This window comes from Atractosteus spatula, chromosome 3, assembly GCF_055471065.1.
Source record: "Atractosteus spatula isolate fAtrSpa1 chromosome 3, fAtrSpa1.hap1, whole genome shotgun sequence".
NCBI classification, from domain to species: Eukaryota; Metazoa; Chordata; class Actinopteri; order Semionotiformes; family Lepisosteidae; genus Atractosteus; species Atractosteus spatula.
Window position 1 is genome coordinate 16,626,346 of NC_142708.1, and position 20,222 is coordinate 16,646,567.

General features: G+C 35.7%; 1 protein-coding gene across 1 annotated transcript in view; it reads left to right on the forward strand.

Annotated features, from left to right (window-relative positions):
• The window catches only part of trpm6 (transient receptor potential cation channel, subfamily M, member 6), a 39,816-nt gene that overhangs the window by 13,849 nt on the left and 5,745 nt on the right, over window positions 1–20,222 (forward strand). The window contains exons 10-30 of the mRNA XM_088912316.1: window positions 1,320–1,392; window positions 1,858–1,958; window positions 2,348–2,482; window positions 3,266–3,319; window positions 4,206–4,346; window positions 5,128–5,253; window positions 5,525–5,805; window positions 6,530–6,758; window positions 7,245–7,397; window positions 8,042–8,182; window positions 8,358–8,486; window positions 9,361–9,612; window positions 11,012–11,186; window positions 11,489–11,603; window positions 12,189–12,382; window positions 12,841–12,973; window positions 13,187–14,229; window positions 14,695–14,807; window positions 17,913–18,045; window positions 18,883–18,980; window positions 19,173–19,231. Of these exons, the coding sequence (XP_088768442.1) occupies window positions 1,320–1,392; window positions 1,858–1,958; window positions 2,348–2,482; window positions 3,266–3,319; window positions 4,206–4,346; window positions 5,128–5,253; window positions 5,525–5,805; window positions 6,530–6,758; window positions 7,245–7,397; window positions 8,042–8,182; window positions 8,358–8,486; window positions 9,361–9,612; window positions 11,012–11,186; window positions 11,489–11,603; window positions 12,189–12,382; window positions 12,841–12,973; window positions 13,187–14,229; window positions 14,695–14,807; window positions 17,913–18,045; window positions 18,883–18,980; window positions 19,173–19,231 (3,878 nt within the window). The remainder of the gene's footprint in view (window positions 1–1,319; window positions 1,393–1,857; window positions 1,959–2,347; window positions 2,483–3,265; window positions 3,320–4,205; window positions 4,347–5,127; window positions 5,254–5,524; window positions 5,806–6,529; window positions 6,759–7,244; window positions 7,398–8,041; window positions 8,183–8,357; window positions 8,487–9,360; window positions 9,613–11,011; window positions 11,187–11,488; window positions 11,604–12,188; window positions 12,383–12,840; window positions 12,974–13,186; window positions 14,230–14,694; window positions 14,808–17,912; window positions 18,046–18,882; window positions 18,981–19,172; window positions 19,232–20,222) is intronic.

The window sequence follows — 20,222 nt, forward strand, 5'->3', positions numbered from 1 at the left end:
ATTTAAAATCAAGAACTGGAGCCCCTTCCTTAACCAGTGGATTGTGGGCAGATGGAACAAGCTCCAAAAACATGTTGTTCAAGCCAATACTTTGGCTTCCTTCAAAAAAACATCTGGATATGTTTGATGAATCAATAAGCTACTATCAAAAGGGCCATATGTGACCAACTCTGTCTCCCCCAAAAATTGCTATTTTGTTTCTCATCTTTCTTAAATTTATTGTCATTGAGGTGGACTGAAATGAGAAATGACATAAAGAATAAATTATTATGACTATCTAAGTACTGGTAACGTATAGGCCCATTCTCTGTATGTAATTCCTCAGAATTCATGTCTACTTAAACTGCATTTCAGATAAATTGCACATATTTTGAAATATGTCAGCTATCTTGTTATGCCACAAAGTTTTAATGGGGTACACTTAGCCCTTTTATACTGTAGTTTCTGGTAATTAATTCTGCTCATTCCCAAATATCAATTCCCAATGGTGCAGCATCTTATTTAACTGCCAGAAAATTGTCTATACTGTTGTATGCTTCTTTAAAACAGCACTCATCTGATTATGCATCAGTATCAGTGTCAGCATCAGCACTACAGTAAGCCGTAAATAATAATTGTTTTGTATCCCAGTCCACTGTGGATTGCATGTGTTGACACCCTGCTTTTGAGACCTGTGATTCTCCAACTCAGCAGTGCTCTGAGGCTGGGGATCTAAGACTAGCTTAGATCTCAATCAAACAGAATTGTATAGTTAGCAGTCAGGCACAAATCAAAAGCTTTTGAATTTCTAAAACGAGAGTTAACAGAATAATTGGAATAATAAGTGCAAAATGTATTTACATATTTATAAAACTGGGGATAATAATTTGGTCCCAGGACATAGCAAGCTCTAAACAATTGGAAGTGTATCACTCAAAGATCAAGTTAAGATTGGGAATATACTGTATAAAAAGCATTTATCCTACATTCTCTTCACCATTTTATTAATCTTTAATGTGATTAACCATACTGTATGAAAAGGAACGTGAAGTATCAAAAAAGTACAGTTAAGACACACAAAATGTCAAAAATACCTTGTTGAGATTCATGGAGAGCATCTTGCAGCTTTATTTATCCAAAAACTGTAAACTTCTGCTTTCAATGAACAATATTATTTTTTATTTTTATCATTTAATTTTATTATTAACATTATTATTTTTAATAACAACACATTTTTAATAACAACACATTTATTAATGCAAATACATTGTCTTTAAGCAAGTGAGAATTGTGTAATATCTAATGCATATATGTAACATTGTATTTCTCCCTTAAACTAGATCACTGTCTTTGATGCAGAATCAGACGATCAGCAAGATGTATGCACGGCTATGTTAACTGTTATATTAAAAGGTAATGGTCTCTTTAAATAAACTTTTGTTACTCTCTATAGTGATGAAAAGTCTGACTTACTTTAACATTGAAAATCTCATTTGTGTAGCCTGAGTTTGTAAAACTACAGACCTCAGAAAGGAAATGTTCTCCATATTTCTTTCTTTTTCTTCAAAATGGGACCTGTGCATAAGGAAGCACAGTAACCTTATGATTACTGTTTTCACATCTAACACACATAACACAGGAGTAGTAAAGGAAGTACCTGAGGTAAAATGCCTGAGGTAAATGAAACAGATGTACTTTGAAATTTTGTTTTAAAATGACAAATATTTTTTATCTTCAAGTAAATGTATTATATATAATTTTCCTATCAAGATTTAAATGTGATCTACAGGTATTAAAATGTCTGTGTCTCCTGTCTGTGCATATGAAATCTAAATTCTCACATACTGTAACATACTTTTTTATCCCATATTTTACCAGGAACCCATGCATCAACATCTGATCAGTTAAGCATTGCATTAGCATGGGATCAAGTGGATATTGCAAAAAAACACATTTTGGTCTATGGACAGCACTGGAAGGTATTTGTAATGTGATGTAATGAATTACATTGTTTGAATATGATGATTTTATTTATATTTTGTTATGAGATGTAAATATGACTTGAAAAATGATTTTATTCCTGTTGAGTATATGCAAAAAGAAAAAAGAAAATCTGTATATTTACTACTGCATTTGAAATCTTGAGAGAACTTAGGTGTATGTCCTAAAGTTAACTTACACAATAAAGTATATTAATAAAAAGCAAAGTATGCAGGAGCTTGAGATAAATTATCCCAATGAAAATAATTCCATTTAAATATAAAAAATAAAAAAATACTAAGGATATGATAAATCTGTCTAATGCAAATAACAGTTTTGCTTCTTATAACGCAGATTGTTGAGCTTTTCTTGTACTATACATGTCCAGGTTGGTTCCTTGGAACAGGCTATGCTTGATGCCCTTGTGATGGACCGAGTGAATTTTGTCAAGCTCCTGATAGAAAATGGAATGTGCATGAACCGTTTTCTCACAGTCTCCCGATTGGAGGAGTTGTACAACACGGTGATATTCTTTTTGTCTCCCAGCTGCTTATTTTCTAATTAACCTTATACTGAATGTTGGATAGGGATTATTTTGTGTGTTGCACTTCATTTCTAAAATCCAGCTATTACAGTAAGTTGGATTCCTACTGTGATTAAGCAGTAGTTATCCATTTGATAGAAGGCATTCCAGTACAAGGCAGATGTTTCTAAAGCAACAGATTAACACTCTAAATTGATATGATAAGACCTTGTATAACATAAAATACTAATGATTGTATTCATTGCATTTCTACTGTGTAGTTAACTACTTATCATGTATACACTATGTGGATTGAATAATCCTATTTGTACTTATATACTTATCCATTTGTACTTATATTATCATGTAGGATATTTACTGTACAAAGCCTTTTATATTATCTAAAGAGATCAATAAGTAAGATATATTCAAACTGAATTTGTAACAATGGTGATATCTTATCTTTAAAAAGCAATAGCAAACAGCTGGCACAGGAGAAGGATTAACCAAAGGGTACAGAAGTGTTGAAACGTTTATTAGTTTTGTGTATAGTTAATCGTAAACCACGGTAAATTATTAACTCATATATGTCACTTTAAACCAGAGTTATTGCTTAAAACTAGTACGGTTTACTGTGCAAAGAAATCCCTAAGGTTAATGTGCTGTTACCTCCAGCTCCCCGTGACCCTGAATTGTAAGTAGCAGTTACAAAATGTATGGATGGATGCTTACCATTCAGTATGGCCCTTCTTTCTAAACTGTAAATATCTTTTTATTCCACAGTGGCAGGGCCCAACACACAGTCTCTTGTATCACCTGGTAAAGGATGTGAAGCAGGTAAGCAGATATATAGCAGAATCATTTTATGTACTGTACCTCATTAACATACTGTATATCACTAAGGTCAGGTGGCTTTGAGTCAGCTAGGTCATTCTCACCTTGTCCCTCAACACCACCCATGTGTCTTCAGTCTATGAGCTTGCTGTGTTGTTACTGAATCCTCCCAGAGGATTTATGGTCTTAACATATGATAACAGGCTGTGATATGTGAATATTCAGAAAGAAAGTCTATTTTGTGTTCTCCTCCCAACAGTGTTAACACATGGGTCAAGAGAGCTTGATAGATGAAATGAATCATAACTTGTGATTCCAAATAAAATCATAATAAACAAAGATATGAATACGATTTTTTGCTATATTGTTAAGATTGCTGCACTTTAATTTGGTGACAAAGTTTTTTTCATATTACTGGACTTTCTTTCCTTATTTGTTTTCATCTATGTTAAATCTAGGAAACTTTATTTGGAAATCCCATTGTGAATTCCACAAAATGTTGACATATATTAGATACAGATATTAGAATAAGGCCTTGTCTCCATTGAGCCAAGCTAACAGATAAACGTAGAGTGACACTATGGAACTGAGTATCATTTCCAGAGAGCTAAAAGACTGCAGTGAACATGGAGAAATAGTATAAATGCACCCTGGAAGACAATACAAACTTATCTAAAATGACAATACACTGCTAACGCTGTCTGACAGAATACCTTCGGTATGTGTAGTTGTGACTGCAGCAGTCAAATGTATAAGATTAAGAAGAGTACTCATTTTAATCCAGTTTACATAGATTCTTCCAGTCTTCATTGAATCTATGCACACTAGATTTGAAAAAGTAATATTTATTCTGTAATTTTAAATATTTTAAATGATAACCCATCTACAGAGTCATCTTCCGCCAGACTACAAGATATCACTGATTGATGTTGGTCTGGTGATTGAATACTTAATTGGGGGAGCATATCGGAGTACCTATACACGCAAGCATTTCCGAGTTCTTTACAATAGCCTCTACAGACAGAAAAAGGTAAGCAGGAGCTGGAACAAACTGTTCAGCCACCATTTTATCCCTTCTTTCAGGAATTGAAATCACATCAGTCTAAAAGCTAGAAAAAATCGTGGGGCAAAGTAGTTCAAGTAGGTGGCTGTGTCAGCATGTGCAGGCTGCAAAGGAACAAGTGAAAGTTTGTTCCATGCTGAAAAGAGAAGAAAAGAAACACAACGTTTCGTCAATGGAGCCTTTTTCGGATATGTCACATTGTGTTTCTTTTCTTCTCTCTTCAGCATGGAATAAACCTTTAGTTGTTCCTTTATATCCTGGGTCAAATATCCTTCTCTCATTTGCAAACATTCTTATGTTCTTACATAAGAATTATTGTACTGTATTCAAACAAATACTCGTGTAAATCTGAGTCCTTTTTCTTTGTTTTAAAATTGTTATATTGTATCATCATTACACTGACTCGCTCATTACAGTGTAGAAATTCATACAACAGCAATATATTTTCATTGTGTAAAATATGTTAAAGTAATTCATTTCACTGTCGTATTTTATAACTGGTGTGAAATACAAAAATAATAGGGGTTTCTTCTCCAAGAACGTCATTTTCATGCAAAAAAATGAGTGTGGACAATTGTATTCTGAAAGTAGAAGTTTTATATATTTCAAACTGGTGTCAATGTTTCCAACCTATAAACCTACATTTTCTAATACATTATGTTAATTTTATAAAAATGTTCCAAATAGGTTTATGCTTAATTCTTCGTGTAAATAGTGCTTTACATTTTGTATTGTTTTCCTCATTCAGAAAATCAGTCAAGGAAATTCTGTCAGCTTTAACAATGATAGCAAACACCTCTATGGCAGGCATGGAAATGAAGACAGCATACCACAATCATATTTCTTCAGAACAGCTCAGCCTTACAAACGCAAGGTAACTATAATGATTTTTTTTATATGAACAGATTTATTATTAATGAAAATAGTCAAAATTATAAATGCAAATGACAATTTATGTAACAACCAACTACATTATTCCAGTGGTTCCTAAATAATACTGATGGCACGAAGAGTAAATGGTTAAATTTAAATATTAAGATATGTTCAATCTTCTTTTACCGTGAAAAAATCATATAATGAAAGTTAACTTGCGGTCCCTTAGTGTAGTGTGGACTCATTTCTAACAATATTTTACTCTCCTGTAGGAAAAGACACTTTTTCATCAAAAGTCGAAAAAGAAGCAAAAAGCGGACCTGATTTTTTCCCAGGAAAATGAATCTCCACTGTTCACTTACAGCTTCAATGATCTGTTTGTGTGGGCAGTGTTGATGAAGCGACAGAAGATGGCTCTGTTTCTCTGGCAACATGGGGAAGAGGCCATGGCAAAGGCTGTAGTGGCCTGCAAACTATACAGGGCCATGGCAAACGAAGCCAAGGAGAGCAACATGGGGGATAACACTTCAGAAGAACTAAAGATATACTCACAGTGTGTGCAGTTTCATCCACATACAGTACAATATTGCAGTAGTTTGGTCAAAATCTAATTGCAGTGAAATGCAAATACAAATAAACAAATAAAAGAATAGCATACTTAATACTTTGGTGTTAACGTACCTGGTTGAGGAAATGACAGGACCGACAAAAGGTCAAAGCTGTCATCACCTACCCTCACTTACAAGGAATGAACTAGGGAGGCTGCTGCAACAGTGAAGCTGTGGTGAAAAGGAAGGGTGTTTCAAAAGATGTCCAAAGAGTTGTGGACTCCTGGCCAGATTTATACAAAGAGCAGAAGTACAAGATTAGAATTTAACCGCCCAAAAACCATTTGTTAACACTCTTACAATTTTAGATGTAAAATAAGATATGTAAGAAATAAGATATATATAAGATATTGAACTTTATCATTAACAGTATGATTAGAGATATAATGGAATTTGCATTTTATACTTACAAATGTACAGTTGAGCAATATCTATTCAGTCCAAAATACTATTTAAAATGAAAAATGCTTTCAATAAAAAGTTAGGTTGGTCACACAAAGAAAGTAACATTATATAGTGGAATATTATCTATAGCACACAAATATTCAGTATAAATAGCAATAAAATGTAAATGCTTTACTCAAAAGAGCAGCATTATACCATACAGTTTGTATTATCTTATTATTTTTTCTTCAAATTTTAAAATCATGTCTCCTTCTTATTTATTAGAGAGTTTGGTCAGCTGGCAGTGGATCTCCTGGACAATGCTTTTAGACAAAATGAGAGAATGGCCATGAAGCTGCTCACCTATGAGATGAAGAACTGGAGCAACTTCACCTGCCTGAAGATGGCAGTGTCCTCTGGGCTGCGTCCCTTTGTGTCTCACACCTGTACGCAGATGTTGCTAACTGAACTATGGATGGGACGCTTAAACATGAGAAAAAATTCCTGGTTTAAGGTAAAACGCTAATAAATGCTCCCACCCCACCCTGGTAAGAACTGAAAATCAGAACTGACAAACATTATGTGTTTGCATTTTTAACTCAAAACCGAAGCAGTAAGAAACTGGAAAGAATCTGCTGTAACAGTAATGATAAAAATTAATATATTGGGGTTCATATTTACAGTTATTGCCTCAGCATAATTTACATAATTTATACAACTTGTATTAGCCCATTTTAAAATCCATCTGAAATAAAAGCTGATACATGCTGTATATCCAAAATTATTGGTCCCTTAGTTCAAATGGATTCTTGGTTGAATAATCCCTTATGTCACTTAACAGTTATTGTACTTCATGGAGTACATTTTACATGCAATTAAGAATTAATAACCTGTTGAGCAGAATAAAAATAGCAAAAATATTGTAATATTCAAAATGTATGCTTATTTTCATGTTTTAACTCTGGAAAATGTCTCAGTGTTTGTGCTTCCGTACCTTCAGGTTATTTTGAGCATCTTGTTGCCTCCCACCATTTTGATGCTTGAGTTCAAAAGTAAGGCAGAAATGTCCCATATTCCTCAGTCTCAGGAGTCCCACCAGTTAAACTTGGAGAGTGGGAGTCATGGATCCAATGGGAAAGATCAGCCACAAGTGGTGAATACAAAATCTTGATGTTTTGCTTTTCAGAGAAGAGAGGATGAGAACACTCATTCTGTTAATTAACAAGAATTCTTTAGAAAGACAGTAATTCTTGGATTTTAATTAGTTAATTCTGGCTTCTTTATTATTTCTTTGTCCTAACACTAGCCTGTGCTGTATATTTATACTGTGACAATTTAACTATTTATATGCACCATGATTAATTTCATGTCTCAGCTATGCATGCCATTAAAACAGAATCCCCAAACTCCTTATTTACACACATGTACTGTACAGTATATATTCAATGTGGATCAAACAAGGAGATCTGTACCACACAATGTTAATGAGGCTTTACCCAAGTGCACTACACACACTTTTGCATTCAGAGCCCAGGTAAATGAACTGTCTTTTCCTATTTCTATTATTTTCAAATTAGTGGAAAAACAAGACAAAAAGGATGATGAAATTATTTCATTGTCAGTTTTTATACGGATTATGCTAATCATATCATGTAAAATAATTTAATAGTAATAATAATGTAAAATCTTTTCAATCTACTATAACATTAAGATGCTGTTGCTGAGTATACAGTATATATATATTTTCATTTTCAGTATTTATTTCAAATGCTAATTAAATACTTTTCTTCACTGTAGAATGACTGTGATCCTGAATGCGGACCCGAAAAACCAGAAGACATAGATTTCTCTCTGACTACACAGCAGAAAGGACTTTTCTGGACACGGAAAGTCTATGAATTTTACAATGCACCAATTGTAAAATTCTGGTTTCACACAGTTAGTAATCGCTCACTTATTTCTTAACTACAAGTTTAGGATTTACTGCCATTTAGATGTTATCTGAACCACTTTCCTTTTTTTTTTACTATGTTGTCTCAGTAGTACAAGACCAACACCCGCTGTGTTACTGTATATTAATTTTGAAAATGTGTTGTGGTTCATATTCCTGCAGATGGCCTATATGATCTTCCTTATGCTGTTTACGTACACAGTATTAGTAAAAATGGAGCCAAAGCCCACCATCCAGGAGTGGCTGGTGATCTTTTATGTGTTTACTACAGCAGTTGAGAAGGTCAGAGAGGTGAGGAAGTAAATGCATACAGTATGTCCTGGATTTACTGTTTTTTACATTGTGAAAGCGATCTATCTGCAGTCAGTATTATTTAACATTTGGTTAACATTCTGTTTTATATATACTTTTATAACAAAATCAGAAATGCATGTGTTGACAATGCGATGTTTAAAGAATGCGTTTTGCCTTCATTGTTTGTTCTTTACCAAATGTTCGTAGTTAATCACGTTGATTATATATGATTTATGATCAAACCTGGTTTTCAAAAACGTTGAACAAGAAAAGTCCTGTTAACTTCCTACATCCAGTGCGGAGGGGCTGATGTGTTCTAAAACAGAATAACATTTACATGCATATTGCAACAGAAAGGAGAGCATGTACTTCACTTAAATTGTGTCAGATGATTTCTAAGAACTGCCTTGGGTTATGTATCACCTAACAATTTGTTTGCTAAGATTTTATCAAATACCTGCTGCAATTATGGATTTAAAACTGTTACAGCAATCTTACATTTTCTGTCTGAATTTGTTATTCATGTTAAGCACTGCAAAAATTTACAGTTTAAGTTCTTTTTTCAACTTTTCTTAACTTCCTACCATTGATAAAAGTAACTTGGTAATGCACAATAATTACTATATTTCCTTACTATAGTTTTCTGTTCCTTGTGCCACTTTGGTAAACAGACTAATGATCAAATAAAATTTTACTGTATGATAAAATCAGTCAACTGGTGAATATCATTTACTTTATATTAAACAACAAAAACTGTAAGGAATGGATTAAATTGGAGTAACTTTCCTGTTCTAATAACTAATAATGTTGACATCCTTGTGTGACATGGCTCTTTTTTCTTTTGCTAATTTTTGTTTATGGCTTATTGAAGGTTTTCATGTCAGAGCCAGGAAAACCCATTAAGAAGATAAACGTCTGGTTTAGTGAGTACTGGAACTGCACAGATTTCTTAGCCATTCTTTTATTTGTCATTGGCTTTGGGTTACGATGGGAAGATGTGCCCATGAGAACAGCAGGACGAATAATTTACTGCCTGGACATCATTTTTTGGTACGTGCGGCTTCTGGATTTGTTTGCAGTCAACCAGCATGCAGGCCCATATCTGATGATGATAGCTAAGATGGTGAGTTTGAGAGAAACTGACCTTTCACCAATAATTGATTTTCTCATTAATTTAAATTTTTAACCTGTAAATAAAGATGTACAGAATATAATTAAAAAGAAAACATATTTGTGGCACACTGGTCAGAGTATTTGTTTAAGCCTCAGGAAGCCAACATAAGAACTTGAGTTCTGGAAATATTGTAAGCTCACACAAAAAAACAACATTTGAAAAAAAAATGGAAACAGAATAGGCTTTGTTAAACAAAAGTTCGGAAGGAGGTCAAATTCTAATCTTAACAAGATTAGAGAGAGGTTAAAGAGAAAAACGTTTTGGTTTACACTCACCTCTTCCAAGCAAGGAAGGGAGTTGCTAATTCGCATCTTCTCAAAGAACGATAAAACTTCAAAAAGGCTCTCTGCATAGCATTTGGTCTTTTTTTCCTTTTCTTCTAACACCATCATCCCTCCCTGCAACTCTGGAACAGTCATCCCCCTCCCCCCCCTTACTGATTTCCTCATTCCATCCTCTCTTCCCCCTGTTTTTATCTATATTTCTGGTTGGACTTATAACTCACTACACCTTTGGCGTCAGGCTGTCTTTTTTTGTTTCATTTCAAGTTTCATTCTCACTGACACTCACTCTACCAACAGGGTGCGTTAACGTGGTATCAGTCTGCACTGGGTCCAGGCTTCTTCATTCATAGCTCTCTCCATCCCTGCTGCCTGTGTCTCAGTTGTGGCCCAGGCTTTTACGTCAAAAAAGGCCCCTTTACCTCCTTCCATTGATGTCCAAGTCGTGCAGAAATGGCCCGCAATTCAACTCATCCCCAAGCTTTCTCCTGCAAAAGTAGCTGCCATTTCTTATTTTTTTAGGAAGTTCTCTTGGAATCTATCCTCAGCCATTCAGTTCTAACAGATTTCAGCAAATAATACCTCACTTCTGGTCCCTATCCTACTTCCATATTAGCACAGTTCACCTCAGGCTTCTCTTTTCAGGTTGTTTCAGTGCCTTCTACTGTCCGCCACAGAGTCCCAGTCTCATGTAAGCTAGGGTTTTGCGGCTAAACTGTCACTTATTTGCTGATATGCTTTCCATCTCCTGCATCATGCTACTCATTTACTTCATTCACCATCTATGTTCCAAATCGATTTTTATCCAATTTTACTTGATCAATCAAAATTGTATGGTGACTTTATTTTGCTTGAGATGTATAGCTATACAATCTTTTTGTCCTCAAAGCGATGATAAATGAGAAATGCAGTCTTAGTTTGAATGAAGAGTTGTTTCAGCATAAAATAAGCTTGGTACAAAAGACATTAATAAGCATTTCACTTTGTGTCAATCTGCTTGATAATAAAAAGTGAATATTTAAAGTATACAGTATATTATGTTTAATAAATATGTTTTCTTTTTACAGACTGCCAACATGTTTTACATTGTTATAATGATGGCAATTGTACTTCTTAGCTTTGGGGTATCCAGAAAAGCAATTCTCTCACCCAATGAGCCCCCTTCCTGGACACTGGCTAAAGATATTGTGTTCCAGCCATACTGGATGATATTTGGTGAAGTCTATGCAGGGGAAATTGATGGTAGGGTACTTCTACATTTGTTAACCTTTATACAGTGCATTACTGTATGTTCTGGTCCATTCTTGCCTCTAGCACCATATAACTCCTATTCAATTTATACATTTTGTAATCTGTAGAGGTGTAGCATTGTTGGAAATACATTAGATGCATTCACAGAATTCTTAGTGGTTTGCTGTAATTTTGTAAATAATATAAGGCTATCGCAAGCCATTAACCTTCATATATTACCTTTAGGTTATGTATGGTTGTTTGTACAGATTTCATTATACTGTTTAATGTCTTTCTTATTTGTCTTTCAACAGCTTGTGCAGAAAACAATATATGTTCTCCTGGTGCTTTCCTAACTCCATTTCTGCAAGCAGTCTACCTGTTTTTTCAATACATCATAATGGTCAACATCCTAATAGCCTTCTTCAAGTAAGTTTAATCAGAAATATGATGTATATGATACAGTATATATGATACTAATATGATACAGTATATACAGTGTATACATATACTGTACATACAGTATACTGTATCAGGAGAGGAAGACCATTTATCCTGTAGTTAAAAGTAGATAATTTCAAGGTACTTGCTTATTACTAGAAACGTTTTTGAAAGATCTTTTATTTTTCACCATTTATTGTGTACAATTTTATACATTTGTGATAATTACTATTTAATAAGTAATAGGTTTTACAGTGATAATCGAATAGTAAATAATCATACATTACCTGAGGAAATAGGGAGAGGGCATATTGTTCCCCTTTTTTGTTTTTATAAAGTGAAAAGAAGGAAAAGGGTGAAGCCAAGAGGTATTATCAGTACAATATAGTAATAAGACAAACTCCTTTCCCAACTAAATTATATACACATGCATGGTTTATGTTGATGCTTTTATTTCAGTGGTGTCAAGAAAAAGCTTTTAGCAGACTTCACCCTTTCATTATAATTACATTATCTGTCTTTAATATTCACAAAATATTTGTTTTTTCTTAAATGTTGTGATTAACTTTACAGCAATGTGTACTTTGAAATGAAATCTATTTCCAACAAGCTATGGAAATACAATCGATACCGATACATCATGACTTACCATGAAAAGCCATGGCTCCCACCACCTTTCATCCTCCTGAGTCACTTATCTCTGTGCATCTCCACCATCTATCAACATCAGTCAAAGGAATTAGAACATGGAAAGCACGTTGGACTGAGTAAGTTCTGGGAATGGCATGAATACATGCTAGCCAGCTGTACTCACAAGTCCTGCTTATCAGAGCTTTGAAACAATTATTGTATGTATCAGACTTCATTTTAACAACCTTTTCTAAGATTTGAAGGATATAGATTTCGGAAATGTGATGTCCATCACATTAAAGAAGAGTGTAATTGAATGTATACAAGAAAAGGTTCTGGTTGTTAAAAGCCATCTGCTAGTAGATAATATTGCAGATGATGTCTAGGACAGTGGCAAAGGTGTTCCGGTGAAAAAGCTGGCCAAGATGTTTTAAGTCTTAATTACTCTGAGCGAGCTCTAAATGATGTTAACAGGAGTTAAAGGCTGCTTTGTCCCTTGTTTTCTGCTTTACAGTATATTCTACAGTAAAGCTTTTATCTTACCACTGTAAAACTAAATGAGAAAAATCTAAACACAGTATCTCTTCCTTTATAGAGCTTTACTTGAGCATCGAGGATTTGAAGAAGCTCCATGATTTTGAAGAAAAGTGTGTTGTGATGTACCTTTATGAAAAGAATGAGAACTTTAATTGCAATACTGTCCATAGAATAAAAACAACACTGGAAAAGTAAGATATTCACAGATCAAATCCTGATGTCTTTCTTCTTGTTTTAGCTTAATCTTTTGTTTGTTGATGCTGCCTATATTGATGACTTTTAATATTTCATTTTTATGTTCTGTATTGATCATAATCACTTTATTGGTTGCACCAAACCACTAAATTGGTTTAGGATCATGTTATACTTAAATATAAGATTTTACTTCTTGTTTCTGGTTTCAGAGTAGAAGAGATGTGTCTCCAGCTGAAGGACGTTGCTGAGAAAGTGTACTTCGTCAAGGAAACACTTCAGTCTTTGGATAGTCAGCTGGGTCACCTTCAGGACCTCTCTGCCTTGACAGTAGACACTTTGTCTGTCATCTCTGCTGCAGACAGCTTGAAAGAGGAGGAAGCACTGCTTGGACACAAGAGGCGTCACTCCTGTGAAAAGCTTCCTCACAGCTGGAGCAACTATGCCCAGTCAGTGGAAGACCTGAACAATAAAATTAAGAAGAAGTACCGCAGCACCCCACCTTCTCTGCTAAGAACCCTGGGTCATGATCCGCAACCTCTGCAAACTCTGGGGTGCAACAGTAATGAGGAGCAGCAAACAAATTCCAAAGTTAGAGCTCTAAATCCCATAGATAAGGAGGAAAAAGAGGGAGACAAAATGCTGATTGAGGTCCACAAAGACCATCAGTCTAAAGTGTTGTGTGTTCCATTGATGCTTTCCTGCTGTAAGAATAACTCCCTTACAAACATTAAATCTGCAGGCAACTCATTGTCAGAGTCTATCCCTGAGACTCTTCATTCTTCCATGAGACAGTCAGGCGAAGTTCTAATAAAAACAGGGATCCTTGACATTCAGGTTGCACAAAATAGTGATACCTGGCAAGAAAACAAAACGTTCAGTCTAGGAACCTCCACAGAAGTCAGTGATCAAACACTCATGTCAGACTCTCATGCTGAAGAAAGTAAAGGAGGCTTTGTCAATCTGGCCTTTAGTGAGGGCAATGAGCCCGGAATATTCCAGCTTCCTCAGATGAGATATGGCAGAAAGAGCCATCTTACAACATGCAACAGAGATGAGAGTGAAAACAGTCTCCAGAAAGATCAGGTCAGGAACTCTCACTCCTTGGCCTGCAGCTCAGTCAGTATGGAGATAGCACCTCCAAGCCAGCAGAGCTGTACTTTGGTGTGTGGCAACACTGTGGAGAAAAACTGGAAAAGCCACAGCCTACGAGCAGAGCGAGGAAACATGATGCTGAACCCTATCAAAGACAGAGGTAATGATCCTGAAAAAATTTAAAAGTTTATGAAATGTATTTTACTTAAATATTTTCCTCTAATAAAATTAGAGGAGTTATAAAGGGAATTTGGACTGAATGGGCAAAAAAAGTTACAAAACCTAAATTACGGTATGTGATAGAGAAGCTAGAGAAAGTGTACAAAAATAATGTTATTGTGACGACGCAAGTTTTAGTAAAATATCAGAAATTTATAATCAGTTAAGAAGGCAAATATATTTTTATATGAATTAATACTTTGTGCTGTTTTTTCATTTATGTCTCAGTAAACCTTTTAAATTTAAAAGTAAAACCAAAATTTCACAATTTTGCTAGTGCATATTTCTTTGAAAAGAACTGTATCATTTTTAGTGATAATTCTGTTTAAATGGTCCAGGAATGCCTTACATCTTCACACAGAAAATAGAAGCAAAAGTTAATCATTATTTTTTATGTTTGTCTCAGAGACGTCTAAATCTTCGGAAATATACCCATGCGCAAAGCTTGTACCAAAAATGCAGAATCTTAAGAGAAAGACTGTGAAAATCCAAGAGACAACTCCAAACCTCCCTTTGCCAGTAAGTATGGCACAAACAGAGGTTTACTTGTGCTCATTTGAAAAGCATGTTCATCTCGTCATATCAGATCATGTTAGCATTTGAGAGAGGTAAGTTTGTAAATTATTTTTGGTACAAAACAGAAATAAATGAACAGGTATAGCACCCTTAAAAGGGAATTGAAATTTGATTAATGCATTCTTTGTCGCTCTAAGTCTCTTTAATTGAGATTTGTACAGAATTCTGAAAGGAGTATAAATTCAAATCTCACCTATTTCCACTCACTTACAGTATGCATAAATATCTCACACCCCTTTTTCACTTCTTTCTTGCATTCTGCACATAGTATTGCCAGCGACAGGTCTTACCTTCCTGTCTCTGTTTCTGAATTTCTTCCACCATCATTCCTATGCATTACTCTGCAGTTCCAACAGGAGATGGCACTGCTTCCACCTTGCTCCACCTTGGAAAAGTAGCTCTTCTACTCCAGGAATCCCAGCAACCCCCATGATGTTTTGTTCTTTTCTTCCAGCTGTTTCTGATGCTGTCACCCCTAGGTCCAGGTCCAGATCCACTGTAGTTGGTTTCTCCCCCCATTCTCCACTTCCTCCTCCTCTTCTTCATTTTCATTTCATTTCTGCCCTTTTTCATGTCTGGTACAGCCCACTGATCCTTCGGCTCCAGTCTTTCTCTGGTGTTTTGTCTCTTCCTTTCTCTATTTTTTCTGTCCTGCTGTCTCTGTAGGAGCCTTTTGGGAAACTGACTCTCAAACTGTCTGTTGGGTACTTCGGACAGCTCCACTGACTTTCATTTGGTGTGCTGTCTGCCCCTTGCTGTCAAGGATTGTTGAGTTATTAGAATTCTGGGGGAGGGTTCCACTTCGGAGCCTTCCTCATTCATTCAGTTGTAGCAAGTGGAACAGACAGGCAGTCAGTATTTCAAGTTCTCTATTAGTCCTAAAAAGTCTCTTATTCTTATTTACCACTTCACTTTTATTAGTCAGCAATTCGGTCCATTCACGTGCAATCATCACTAAATGGTTTCTCTTCCAGTTACTGCACCACTTCTGCGTCCATTCCTAAACGTCTACCTAGAAGTGTCAGTTTTCCAGAAGGACAATAGAAGACCTCACAGTGCTAGGAATACAATGGCATGACTTCTAGAAAACAATTTTCAGATCTTAGACTTTTAGACCATGTCAAGATCTTACCGTATCAAGCTTTTACTTCAGACCTGAGTTCAATTGATTAACTGTGGGACCAAGTCTCCAATGGCAGCAATAGAAAACAATTGCCATCAGCCAATCTTTGCCAGCTGTTTGTAGAAATACAAGAAGGGTGGTGTAATAGTCCACAGTCCATTCAGAGGTTGCTCAGTCCTTTGTGTCAGTGCTGCTGAGGAAGTCTTACCCAATGCTAAACTTTTAATACTTTGATTTTCATTTGGAATCTCATTCTTGAGATTCTTTAAATTGTACTTTTGATATTAATCTGCTGTAAAGACAGTACATTTTTAAAATAGTTGATAAAATCCATTTGATGTAAGATTTTTTTTGTGCCTCAGTTGTACATAAATACACACTTTCTTGTGCCTCCTTTTGAGAAAACAGGTGGTTTTGTGTGGGAACACAATCTTTGAGAGAAAGGATGTTGACATTTATTAAGTCATGGAATAGCTAAGACAGCAGTATCAGTACAGTGTCACGATCGTTACTCCTCCTCTTAAGAGCGTTCCAGCCCTTCCTCGTTCTGTCCCATTCCCCACACCTGTTCCTTATTCCAGCCCCTCTTTAGTTCCACCTTTAAAGCCAGACGCAGGCGTTTGCCCGGCGCTTCTCATTGAATCCCGTTTTGTGAGAGCCCGGGGTCCTGCCGCGTCTGGCTCCGTTATGGTTTTAGTTTCCTGTTCCTGATTCCTTGTTCCGCCAGTCCCGACCCGGTTCTGGTTTTTAATTACTTTGGATGGATCCCCTGGTCTTGGACTCTGCCTCCCGTATTGGATTTTACTTTTGGATTTATGCTTGGATTGTTCACCCCGGACTCACTTCCCCTGGACACCTGCTCACCTCGGACACGCCCCCCTGTCTCCTGACCCGCATCTGCATGATATTTTTCCCTATTGTTTCTTCACCTTCCGGATCGTGTCGTCTGCATAGGGCCCGGAAAGAACTGTTCCTGACATACAGATCAGTATTATTTGAACTTTTTGGGCCCATATTTTTCCGTGGTCTAATCTATAGTAAATGGACACATTGGTTGTCTCCTACAGGGATAATCACACATGTTGTCTTGTTTGTTTGAGCTTTTTCCCAGTTGAAATAAAATAATAATAAACTGAATTCTCATTCAGTTAAAAAAATATTCTCTTAAAACGTAAACAACAGTTTGAAATTTCCTGAAAATAAGCTGCTAGGTATGATACACTGTACAAATATTAAGTACATTTATTACCAAATATTAAATTAATAAAACTGTTGTCAAAATACTAAGTCATGTGGCAAGAAATGTAGCTTAATAACAGCAATAGCCTGTCTGTTGCCAGCAGCTGTATCATCCTGCAGCTCACAACTGGCCGCCCACTGAAGCTAAGTAGATGTGAGCCTGGTCAGTATCTGGATAGGAGGCCTCCTGGGAAAGCTAAGATAGCTGCTGAAAGAGGTGTTAGTGGGGCCAGCAGGGGGCGCTCACCCTGCGGTCTGTGTGTGGGTTCTAATGCCCCAGTGTAGTGATGGGGACACTATAATGTAAAAAGGCGCCGTCCTTTGGATGAGACGTAAAACCGAGGTCCTGACTTTCTGTGGTCATCAAATATCCCAGGTTGTTTCTTGAAAAGAGTAGGGGTATATCCCCTGTGTCCTGGCCAAATTTCCCATTGGCCCTAACCAATCATGGCCTCCTAATAATCCCCATCTATGAATTGGCTTCATCACTCTGTTCTCCTCCCCACTGAGAGCTGATGTGTGGGGAGCGCTCTGACGCACTATGGCTGCCGTCGCATCATCCAGGTGGGGCTGCACATTGGTGGTGGTGGAGGGGAGTCCCCATTACCTGTAAAGTGCTTTGAGTGGAGTGTCCAGAAAAACACTATATAAATGTAAGCAATTTATTTTATTTATTTAATCTCCAGGTGATAACAGTACATGGATGCTCACCTATCCCTTGCATGAATTCTGAATCTGCACTGCCGAAGGATGAGAATCTCCAGATAGAACAAAATCTAAAAAGAGACTGGTCAAATATAACCAGCTTCAATCAGCTGAGTATGTATTAAATGTGAAGTGATGTTTACTGGGATGATAGCACACCAGAATTTAGGAATTGTATGAAATTAATTTAGAAGTATATGTGTATAAAAAATGTGTAGCTAACCTAAATTCATAATATAGCTTGTATGTGTAAGTATGTGTAATCAAAATGGGGTGAACTAGGCAGTTTGTCTTGAATTATTAATTTATATGAAAATGTATTCACCTTCATAAGAGCAAATGCAAAAGAAATTGTTTCCTGCAGTGGTTTTACTGCATACTTCTCTCATGAGGATACCATCTTACTCAGCTCTCAGGTTTATCCATTTATCCTAGTACATCTATTTTAGAAAACGTCTGTGAACCGCAACTCTCACTCATTTCGGCTTCTTAAATATGTCTCCTTGGAGTTTCTTTTGAAACAATGTTGAAATGAATTCCACGGGAGGTCTATCGCTTGCATGGTAACAATCTTGGATTGTGGTTTGCATTTTGTAATGTACAAATTGTCTACTTTTATTGAATACTTCTATTTCTGAAGTTATTTTGGCTACATGGTATTTTATATCTTTCCATTGAGTGATGGTAACTCACTTAATGTACAGTCCTTTTTAGGCATTTAAAAGTGTAATCATCTGAGTTCTCAGTATATAAACAACTCAACTTTTTTAAACTACTGTCCTGTCAGGTTTTCACATTCTGATATTGTTATGTACAGTGATTCCAAAAGCTGAGTTCAGCCTTTTGACAGAGAGATTTTTATGCACTACATTCCAAGAGATCATTGTTTTTACATAGGTTAAATGAAGTAATTACCTTCTTGTCAATTACTGTATTTGGAACCTTTTTTAGGTTTTGACCAAATGAGTTTTGTGGCGCACAGGCTTCGGCATCATGAAAGCACGTTAAACTTAGTGCAATCCATCGAACACTCAGGATTTCATTATCAGGTAAATTTGACAAAAGTTTCCAAAGTCACATGTGCATGGAAAATGTCCTCTTCCAATGTTTTTTTAACCTTTTTTGTATCTATAATCAAAACCTATTGAAAAACAAGTTTTTGAACTAATAGCTGTTGAAAATATAGTCTTTAGATTTAAAAATTGATAAAAATGAATACAGAATATTGTTTTCATGTCCAGGAGCAGACCAGTACCTCTGCTTGGAACAGCAGGAAAAAAACTCCGAGCCGTAGATCTTCGTATGTATTGTCTTTCTGTATGTTTCCTAAAATTAGCTCTGTATGCTCTTGATAGGAAGAGATGCAAGAACTGTACTACTGCTACCTTGCAGCTGTTGGGTCCTGGGATTGATTCTAAAGTGGGGTGAATTCTCCCCAGAACTTTTTATACCGTCATTAATGTTGGTTGTTTGTTGAAAGTTATAATAATGACCTACAGTAAACCAAAGTACAGGCATACTTATTTTACTTTCAGGTTTCTGTGCATATTACATTGCAATACACCTCTTTTGTTTATATATGAATATTTCAGTAGAGTATATTGAGGTGCATTTTATGAATGGAAGACATTTCTCATAGCAAATTCCATTAAATATGTTTTGTTAAATGCTTGTGAAACAGACGAGTATCAATATAGCTTATACAATTCTATTAATTTTATCAATTCTACTAGATTTCAGTACATGCTGTCAATGACCTGACCTACTGAATTATTATGTTTTTGTAAGGATAAATAAAGAATGTTGTTTTCGTTATGAAAAGAGGAATTCAACCAGTACATGACCATGTGTCTGGGGATGTGCAATTTAATTTAAGTTAAATTTTCATCACATAGTACATTATGTGCACTTTTAACAATAGTTTGGTAAATAAATGAACAAACAAAACAGAAACAATGTTTTTTTTTCTAGCCAAGAGGTGAAATCTGTGTGGTTATGAATGAATTAAGTTTATTAAGTAGACAGTGTCTAATATGGGTGTCTCTAAGTATTGTTAAAAATATTATGCCAGCTGGCAAAAACACTACAACCACAGATCAGTGCTCTCATGCTACATTCTCAAACTAGTCAGAAAATACACGAATGAAATACTATAAAGAGTACAACACAACATATAATCCTGTAAGGTAACCTTTCTCAGCAAAAATAAGGTGATTTACACTGTACAGAATAGATTAATACAGCATTATCACTCATACAATCTTAATTCAGTAATTAATAATTGTAATATT